The sequence below is a fragment of the Podarcis tiliguerta genome, assembly GCF_965153285.1.
Source record: "Podarcis tiliguerta genome assembly, chromosome: 1".
In the NCBI taxonomy this organism is placed as follows: domain Eukaryota; kingdom Metazoa; phylum Chordata; class Lepidosauria; order Squamata; family Lacertidae; genus Podarcis; species Podarcis tiliguerta.
This window is the reverse complement of record NC_139534.1, coordinates 6,667,911-6,678,510: the sequence shown is the minus strand read 5'-3', so window position 1 is coordinate 6,678,510 and position 10,600 is coordinate 6,667,911. Positions and strand designations below refer to the sequence as shown.

General features: G+C 43.3%; 1 protein-coding gene across 1 annotated transcript; it reads right to left on the bottom strand.

Annotated features, from left to right (window-relative positions):
* Positions 1-1,337: 1,337 nt before the first annotated feature.
* On the bottom strand, positions 1,338-10,066 carry METTL21A (methyltransferase 21A, HSPA lysine). The gene is given in 5 exon segments (XM_083402916.1): positions 1,338-2,921; positions 3,971-4,082; positions 5,694-5,848; positions 9,850-9,894; positions 9,897-10,066. Coding segments are annotated over 5 exon segments (771 nt in total). The 5' UTR covers positions 9,958-10,066; the 3' UTR covers positions 1,338-2,523.
* Between the last annotated feature and the right edge of the window lie 534 nt (positions 10,067-10,600).

Genomic DNA, 10,600 nt, shown 5'->3' with positions numbered 1-10,600 from the left:
CGAGGACTGCTGCAGAACCTCTCAACTAGAGGACTGCTCTTCTGCTCCCACTGCACATGCAGCTCTTTTCAGTTTGCTCACAGTACTTGGGATCCACTCCAAGGGACCACAACGCAATTGTGAAAATTCTGGCTTTCTGGTTAGAAGTTGCACTCTGCTGATGGGAATGGAACTTGGCAACTCACTCTGGAGGCATGTTTAAGTGGAGGAGTTCAGATTCAGAAGTCACGTGAGATTACTTCTTGAGTACACCTGCCTGGTTGTATCCTTCTGTTGAAAAACTAACCAAACATGGGACATTTCTGTGCAAAACATCAAACATTTTTATTGGCTTTCTACTTCTGTGGAACGATTTACAACTATCAAGTACAGTGGTACCTCGCAAGACGAATGCCTCGGAAGACGAAAAACTCGCAAGACGAAAGAGTTTTTCGTTTTCTGAGTTGCTTCGCAAGACGGATTTCCCTATGGGCTTGCTTCGTAAGACGAAAACATCTTGCGCCTTTTTTAAAAAACCGCCAATGCATTCCTATGGGAAACCGTCAATGCACAGCGGTGCTTCGCAAGACGAAAAAATTCACAAGACGAAAAAACTCGCAGAACGAATTAATTTCGTCTTGCGAGGCACCACTGTATTACTATCTCTATCAGGCAGTAACAACTTATTTGTAAGAACTTCCACATGAGAGTAAGAATACTGGAACTTTGCACCAGAATTTTACAAGTCACTAAGCAGATAGTGCACTTTATTGATCAGATCACTTTCTAATTGCGATGATAGACAATGGATGGCACACACACTTTCCGCTCTCTTCATCACATGATGTTTGGGTAAGAAATGGATTCATCTTTTTCTTTTGATAATTTCAGGAGTAAATCTAATCTCATGGAAAGCTTTTGAGGGAAGGATCTATTTTTGAATTGCAACAGAAAGCATAGCGACTTTAAATTAAAGGAAAAGGTACCCCTGCCCGTACGGGCCAGTCTTGACAAATTCTAGGGTTGTGCGCCCATCTCACTTAAGAGGCCGGGGGCCAGCGCTGTCCGGAGACACTTCCGAGTCACGTGGCCAGCGTGACATCGCTGCTCTGGCGAGCCAGAGCCGCACACGGAAACGCCATTTACCTTCTCGCTAGTAAGCGGTCCCTATTTATCTACTTGCACCCGGGAGTGCTTTCGAACTGCTAGGTTGGCAGGCGCTGGGACCGAACGACGGGAGCGCACCTCGCCGCGGGGATTCGAACCGCTGACGTTTCGATCGGCAAGCCCTAGGCGCTGAGGCTTTTACCCACAGCGCCACCCGCGGCCCGACTTTAAATTACACGTTAACTAATTCCAAATTCCGAGACAAACTTTAATATAAGACAAACTTACATGTTATATATATGTGTGTGAATCTAATTGTGGACACAGATAAGTTTACTGGGAACAGAACTTTATTTGGATATAGACACCCATAGACTTTCTGGACATTAAAAAAACTATTCAAAGAAGATCTTACTGTATACATACTTGATGACCTTGAAATTACGTTTGAAAAAGACTTCAGTTATTAGTTGACTTCTGGCTTATTTATGATATCACGGTTTTTACTGTATTTGGACTTGCATACTGATAACTGATGCCAGATTGGGGGTGGTTCTGAGTCTACATTGGCAGATTTGAATTAGTAGAGGGGAAACTTTATTAAATGTAGATTAGTGATTTACTTAACTAATGCATTACAATTTTACTTTTTGATAAAATAGTAGGGATCCACTTAAGAGAATAAACATAGATTTGTATCATCTTTAGACTTGATAAATAAAATTACTGGACAGCTTGAATGTGCACTGATGAATTATAAATTACAAACTTGATTACTGAAAAACAACTAATGAAGCATATTTGTGAACATATTACAGAATGAATTTCTAAGGAACTAGGCAACTCTAAATAATAATGAATGAATGATGTTAGACTAATTAGTCTCATGCGAAGTATCTAGAAGAATTTAAACATTCTATTAGGAATGCAAATCAATAACTCCCCTTATGTTTTGGTATATTATTTCTCTATTGCATGATTGATCGTTGTTCCAGTTAGCATGATAGAAAATTGCTAACTGATCCATTCAGTTTGTTTTTACATAATATAGCCAAATATTTCCTTGTGGATATCACATTCCTCCCCCCCCCCCCCCGCACTGCATAATTAATATTTGCTGTTCCATTGGGAGAAGTGCCCTGAGATGTAATTCTGAGCAGCATAGCTTAACACCAGTGGGAAACAGAGGTAAACTGTCACTATTATTAAACTAATTGGGTTTTTCCATTTACTTGAAGCCAGCAGGTCCTACGTTTCCTCAATGGCAGGCTTAATAATTCATTGGTCCATTTATAATTTGGTTGGATTACCTGAGTTACCATGATTGGGATGGGGAAAAAACAGGAGGAATGGCTGGATGAAAGGCCTAAATTAAGTTGTTTGGTCCAGGAATGATTGCAAGTGGCGGGAATGAGCATGCAAGAGTTCACAAACTAATCACAGATCTGCTTTCTGGGCCTTCCTCTGGGCTCTGAATATATGCACATCGTTACTAGGGTCATAGTGCACCTCGTACACTGAAAACCGCTCCTTCAACATCTTCAGGAACTTATGATCTCGCTCGTAACGGAGGCGGCATGATAGTAGGATCACCGTCTGTTCAGAGCAGAGATGGTCCAGCGTTTCAAGAAGATCGGCAAACGTTTCTTCCAGGTAAACAATGTCTGCTCCCAAGATAAAGTCATATCCTCCTGAAGAGAAGCTCCCCAAGTCTCGGCCCCAAGTCAGTTCCTTTACTGCTGTCCTTGGCCGGACGTCAGCAGGTAAATTAGCTTGGACGTTTGACTCCAGCAGAGCCAAGGCTGCCTTCCTGTCTGTGATTGTCACTTGAGCACCTAACGTGCCAAAAAGGAGGAGGAGAAGAAGGAGAAATCAAATGTGTGAAGACAAATTGTGGTATCCGGCACAACTTTCAAAACACAGGTTTATTTCCCCAAACAACAAAACCATTTCTCGGGTTGATTCCTATGTAAACTCACGTTCGGAAATACTATTATTAATGTTCAGTACGGCCCAGTCATGTCATTCAGCCAAGCTATCCAGACCAAGAGAATGTTCTAATGCTCAATAAAAGAATACAGTGGTGCCCCGCAAGACGAATGCCTCGCAAGACGGAAAACCCGCTAGACGAAAGGGTTTTCCGTTTTGGAGGTGCTTCGCAAAACGAATTTGCTATGGGCTTGCTTCGCAAGACGAAAATGTCTTGCGATTCCTGGGGGGGTTTTTTCGCTCCCCACCCCCTTTTTCTAAGGCACTAAGCTGCTAATAGCCTTTTAGCAGCTAATCCGCTAATCCCTTAAGCCTTTAATAGCCGCTAATAGCCGCTAAACAGCTAATAGCGCTAATCCGCTAATGGGCTTGCTTCGCAAGACGAAAAAACCGCTAGACGAAGAGACTCACGGAACGGATTCTTTTCGTCTTGCGAGGCACCACTGTATTATGCTACCATCTTTCTATCACTGCATTGCTATACTAATCCATTATCCGCAAGCCCCTGTTAATAACCTTGCAGCCCCATTTTGGGTCAGCTGAAGTTTCTAGATCATTTTCAAGGCAGCCCCACAAAGGCCATGCAGCCGTAATTCAAGTGGTTGCAATTCAAGAGTTGAAAGGTTATCTTGGTTTAGAGTCATAAATGGTATATCAACTGAAGATGAGTTGGACCGGACTTGCACCCAGATATGTGTATATAGGGTTGCAGTCTGAAAAGGCTATATCTTGGGATGGCTGCAAAATAAACATGTTTGGTATAGGATCCCCCAACACCCCCCCCAAAAAACACACACAATAAAAAGGGATATGTGCTCTGCAGTGAACAGCACCCAAGGAAAACAATGCAACTCAGAATCACTGTCAGCCCCAGTTTCTGCAAAGAGAAACTTACCAAGCAATGCAGCTACAATTCCCAGCAAGCCTGTTCCGGCTCCTAACTCAATCACCAAGCGTCCTTGTAGATCAATGCCTCCCATCTCCAAGAAAGTACACAAAACCACAGCCTGGGCACCCGAAAGGGGAAAAAAATCTAATTAACAAGAATGCTTATTTAGGTTAATGCCAAAACACAGCGTTGTTCATGTGGATCACATGACAAACTTGCAAAAACGTTGAGGGCAACAAACCGCTGTGAAGTTCAGGCAGACCAGAATATTATTATTCTTCGGACCTAAATACTCAGGGGGACTGGGGAGGTTAAAACTGGAAGTCTGGGTGTCCCTGCCTAAAATGAGGATTTAACTGCAAATTATTAATTTCTAGTGACGTTACTCTGCTCAGCAGATTGTGAGCTATTTAAAACTGTACTTTTTGACAAATAAACACTAAAGAGAAGAATTCAGTCTCCTTGAGGGCTGTACTAATGATTTATTTGTTTGGCTACTCATAAATTTATCTTCTTCAGGTAGGAAGTTAAAACTGATTTTTTTGAAAGAAGGTACACATCCAGTGAGATTTCACATCTCTGAACAGATCACACCTTGTTAAGAGATGATGAAAGAACTAATCTTTCTGTTGTGTAGAATAAAATGAGGACAGCTTACAAGAGCATTTTTCCAGCACAGAAAAACAAGAAATATCAGGGTTTTCTTTTTATTTTTTTAATGTGGCATCACCAATGGTTCATTCTGTAGAAAGGCTGTACCATCAGCACCCAAACAGACAGCAGTGTGATCCTATACATGTCTATTTAGAAACAGGTTCTGTTGAGTTCAACATGACTTACTCTCAGGTAAGAGTGTCTATGACTTCGGTGAAGTATACTGTCATCTGAAACTATGCCAAAACATCAAGAACACAGTGCATGATAAATGTGTAAAGTGTTTCTTTAAACATTTACAGTATGACTTTCATCCTCCATGGTCTCTTTTGAAATGTGTGGCTTTGAAGATCAACAGTTCAGTGTGACGAGAACATCCATATCAGGTTTTATCAGTTGCTCTGCTACCCAAATAATAGTTTAAGAAACACTACAACTACAGATAAGATTATTAGGACAACTAGATTAGACCATCGTTACTATGGCAGGACTACTATACAATAATTTGGAGGTAAATCCTACTATATCCATTATTAGTAAGCACGCACAGGATCAGGCTACAAAAGCATTGAAGAACTACTGATTTAGGAATTGGAGTGGGGTGGGGGGGCTGGACAAGTGACTATTAATGCCCACCTTTAAACAGCAAAGGATCATCTTTAAACAGCAACAGTGTCAGAAAATGAGTACAGTGGTACCCCGCAAGACAAATGCCTCGCAAGACAGAAAACCCGCTAGATGAAAGGGTTTTCCGTTTTGGAGGTGCTTCGCAGAACGAATTTCCTATGGGCTTGCTTCGCAAGACGAAAATGTCTTGCGAGTTCCTGCGATTTTTTTCCGCTCCCCACCCCCTTTTTCTAAGGCACTAAGCTGCTAATAGCCTTTTAGCAGCTAATCCGCTATTCCCTTAAACCTTTAATAGCTGCTAATAGCCGCTAAACCACTAATAGCGCTAATCCGCTAATCCACTAATGGGGTTGCTTCGCAAGACGAAAAAACCGCTAGACGAAGAGACTCACGGAACGGATTCTTTTCGTCTTGCGAGGCACCACTGTAAGTGCAAAATTATACTGACCGCATCCCACACAACAGCTGCAACACCCAGCTGCTTCCAGTTCTGCTGGATCTCGATGGTGTGGTTGGCAAAACAGTATGTAGAGGAAGACTTGTGCAACTTCTGCATCCCCCAAGCAGCCGTGTCATCGTAAGGAACCAAGGCCATCTTTTCGTCTGTCAAACCAAATGGAAGTATAGCATTAGGGGAAAAGTTTGTACAAAAGGCTCTTCGTACTTCTTCAAATTCCATTAGCAAAGGTTGAGTCCAGTTTCGCCCGACTCCACAATTCACTTATTCTGATTTTACGCTCACTCCATGCCAAATGTTGGTAACTGAAACGCAAAATATTCACACTAGGAATTTATCTCTGAGTTTTACTTCAGTTGTGGAAAGCAGACTACCAGTGCTTCCGGAAGATGCCAAGAATTCTTCTCTATAGGCAACCTCCTTACACTTGCTTGATGCTTAGTTAGCAGTCGGGGCTATTTTCATTTTATGTTCATAAAATCATAGAGTTGGAAGAGACCACAAGAGCCATCGAGTCCAACCCCCTGCCAAGCAGGAAACACAGAACCAAATTAAATCAAAGAAAAATAAAATGTATTTCATGACTTTGATCTTATGAAGAAAGGTTGATCTTATGAAGAAAGGAGGGAGAAAGGTTGTTTTCTGCTGCTCCAGAGAAGCGGACACAGAGCAATGGATCCAAACTACAAGAAAGAAGATTCCACCTAAACATTAGGAAGAACTTCCTGACAGTAAGAGCTGTTCGACAGTGGAATTTGCTGCCAAGGAGTGTGGTGGAGTCTCCTTCTTTGGAGGTCTTTAAGCAGAGGCTTGACAACCATATGTCAGGAGTGCTCTGATGGTGTTTCCTGCTTGGCAGGGGGTTGGACTCGATGGCCCTTGTGGTCTCTTCCAACTCTATGATTCTATGAATTTCTATCAAGGGATTATTATTGACAATACTGGGCATACATGGATACAGTATTCCTGTCCCAAAACGTTAAGTATTAGAAGTCTGCTTTAACAAGTGAATTTTTAAAGCCTGTCTGAACAAGACATGAAGAGAGGGAGCCTGATGGATGTCACCAGAGAAGGCATGTCAAAGCACCGTGCCACCACTAAAAAGGGGCCATGAAACCACGCTTTGAATTTCTAGTAATGATGGCACATAGAAAAGGCTCTGAGGCTGAGCTCATGGCTTGATCGGTTTCATATGGGAGAAAGCTGGCTCAACTAAGGCTCTAAACAGCTTAACAGCAACATTTTTAAATTCAGCCTTTTTTAAAAAGGAAACTGGTAGAGATGACGTAAGATCAGAGGGATACGTTCTGACGTTCCAGCCAGCTGAATTTTGGACCAATTGCAATTGAATGAGCCCTGATTAAAGGCAGAGCCTCATGGAAAGAGGTCATACAACCTGGAAGACTGCATGAGTGATTACGCTCAGGTCCAAATTCCCTAAGAAAGGTTACGGCTAGCAAACTAACCTGTAAAAATGACTCTCGTCCAGCACTGATACTGGATATCCAGGATCGCTACCCTAAGCTGTATATCTGATCTTGCAGAAAGAGTACAACTCCATCCAGAACAGGGTTGTATACCTACCATATTTTTCGCCCTATAGGGCGCACCAGCCCATAGGGCGCACCTAGTTTTTTTTGGGGGGGGGAATAAAGAAAGTTTTTGTTATTTCCTCCCAGGCGCGGGGCTGGGGTGGGGGAAGCCCGAGCTTCCCCCGACCCCAGCCCCCAGAACAGACTGCTATCCGCAAGCCTTGGGAGCCCGGCGGGAGTTCACAAGCTTGCGGACAGCTGTCCGAAGCCCCGGGTGCACAGCACTGCGCTCCCCGGGCTTCAGGCTGCAGGCAGCTGTGCGCAAGCCTGCGGAGCCTGGAGGGAAAATTTTTCCATATGTGGTGGGAATGTAAGAAAGTGAAAGGTTTCTGGGAAATGATTTATAATGAGATGAAAAAAAATGTTGAAATATACTTTTATTAAGAAACCAGAAGCATTTCTATTAGGAATATTAGGGAATGAAATTAAAAAGAATGATGTGAAATTATTTAGTTATGCAGTGACAGCAGCAAGAATTTTGATGGCCCAGAAATGGAAACAGGAAGAAATGCTGACTAGAGAAGAATGAAGCTGATGGAATATGCAGAGATGGACAAATTGACGGGAAAAATTCGGAACCAACGCAATCAGAGATTTACCAAGGACTAGAATAAATTTACAGAGTATATCAAAAATGTATGTGAGGAGCAACTAACACTTGTTGGCTTTCAAGAAGCTTTGTGAAAAAGATTGATTGAAATGTTGCTTGAAAGATATGATAAGATTAAGATTGGTAAAGTGCAATATAAATTTAAGAAATGTGAGTAGTAGTGATAATATGGAAAATTGTCAGATAGGCTGAGGGAAGTCTAAAAGATGTATATGTAAGAGGCGAATGTTAAATATGGATGGAATGTGTATTGGAAACTGAATAAAAATTAATTATAAAATAAAAAAAGCTTGCGGAGAGCTGCCCAAAGCCTGGGGTGCGCTCCGCTGCACTCCCCGGGTTTCGGGCTGCAGGCTGCTGTCCACAAGCCTTGGGAGCCCAGCGGGAACTCCCGCCGGGCTCCCAAGGCTTGTGGATAGCTTCCTGAAGCCTGGAGAGCGAGAGGGGTTGGTGCGCACCGACCCCTCTCGCTTTCCAGGCTTCAGCGAAAGCCTGCATTCGCCCCATAGGACACACACACATTTCCCCTTCATTTTTGGAGGGGGGAAAGTGCATCCTATAGGGTGAAAAATACAGTAATTCCTGGTTGGCAGAATTCCTGACCGAAAGGACATCAGCTTCTGGCGCTTATTTGCCACCAACCATTCCTGAACTGACACCGGGCACTGCTTTAGAGTTTCCATCACCTCAAAGGGATCAGAAGGTGAGAAAGAAAGGGAGAGCAGTATCTCCTCAGCACACTCATGATCTCAGACAGCAGTTTCATGTATCTTGTGAGCTCCTGCGCTGAAGAGCGGTATGTAACTCTTAATAAATAATTGCATGTGCATGTTTAAAAGGACAAGAGACAGGCTAGTATCCTTTGGCACCCCGCAAACCAAATCCTAATTGGCAGGACAGCAGTCCCCCAGTTATTATTGTGCGATTTCACTTATGCACATGGGGGCCCAGAACATAACTCCTCCCTATAAGTGGGGAGTCGTCAATATTTGCACACAACAACCCTGTGAGGTGGGTTGTCAAAAATTCAGTTTTCCCAGATGCCGGGGCCCTGGAGGCAGGCAGTGTGCCACCTTACCTGGTTCTTTTACACATTAATGGGATGGAGATGGGCACATACCTCATGTTTTCCTTTCCCACTGGAGGTTGGATAGATGATAGATAGATAGATAGATGATAGATAGATAGATAGATAGAATTGTAGAGTTCGAAGGGACCCTTAGGATCATCTAGCCCAACCCCCTGCAATGCAGGAATATGCATCTGTCCCTTGGCATTATCGGCACCACACTCTAACCAACTGAGCTGTGTGTTGTGTGCAATCCAATGAAAAAGGCTATTTGTGTATTCCTCTTATTAACTGTAACCCAGAGAAACCTTTAGCCTATTTAATGAAAGGGCCGATGCTGTGCTGTTTGCATTGCAATTATTTGTACGGTTTTAAGAGATCTTACATATAAGAGAGAGAGAGTATGTATGTTTTTAATTCTATCCATGTTTCATTGTTTCTTGGTTGTTTCTGCTCAACCTCCCCCCCTCCGTTTTTAGCTGTTCTTATTTTTATCTGTGAGCTGCCCTGCCAAGGAAACGGGCAGGTTTAATAAAAATAAAGATAATAGATTCTCTGTAGCTCATGCATCTTTTTTTGGCTTGGTGATTTAACTTTGCCATTAGACGAAGTGTGCCTGTGCTTTGCTAACAGCACGTCTGTTATTCTGAATAAAAATTAAAATTATTAAAACAAAAACGTCTAGCTCGTTTTCCCGCAGACGTTCATTTTCTATGCTCGCCCTCCCCTTGGTTTATTATTTAATAATAATAATAATAATAATAATAATAATAATAATATATTGGTGAACCTTCAGGAGAGGGGTACCTGGCCTCCCTCCCTCCTTGTTGCTAGGGAACCCAACACTCCTCCCCCCACTGACCCTCCTCTGCTCACGTGACGCGGGGTCTACGGAGACCTTCCACTTGTCCCGGGAACCAACTTCGGCGGCGCGGGAGCACCGGGCATGCGCACAGCAGCCAGCACGGCCGGACCTACAGGCATAGAAGGAAAAACGTGTAGAGGTATGCATTCGGCTTTAACTTCCGGTTACGATTTCTTTTCTTTCTTTATTTCAATTGAGCCATCATTCTGTCCCTTCTTGCTCTACAGTTCGTTTCCAGCATTCTGATTCTGCATGGACTAAAACCGGAAGAGTTACACACAGAGCTTTAACTACCGGTTACAATCTCTTCTCTCCTTTTTTAAAAAGCAAAGGCGCCAATTATTCTTGTTTACTGTGCTTACTGGTTGCTTCTTTGCAGCAGGAGCAATCGCGCCCTGGGTTTTTTTCCCTTTTTAATAATCAGTTTTGCAATTATGCAATTAAAGAAGAACTGCACTGGCTGCGAAGTAGAAGCATGGGAGGTTCCCCAAAGCACCCTCTTTGCAAAGATCGCGTAACTTTTTGAGCTCTGCAGTCTCTCTGCGCGCAAGTAGCATAGGATGCCCGGCGCGTTCCTGCAGTTGCACTCAGGTCCAACGTGGGGAAAGGGTGCCTAGGGCGTGTCACACAAGGCACAGGGATGCCTGCCTCTAATTACAGCATCGCTTGAATGTTCTTGGAGGTCAGATCCACACCCGTGCCTCCTGCCTGCCCCCCAATGTTTCCTCTACAAATGCCTCTTGCCAGTGGTGCAGCGTGGGG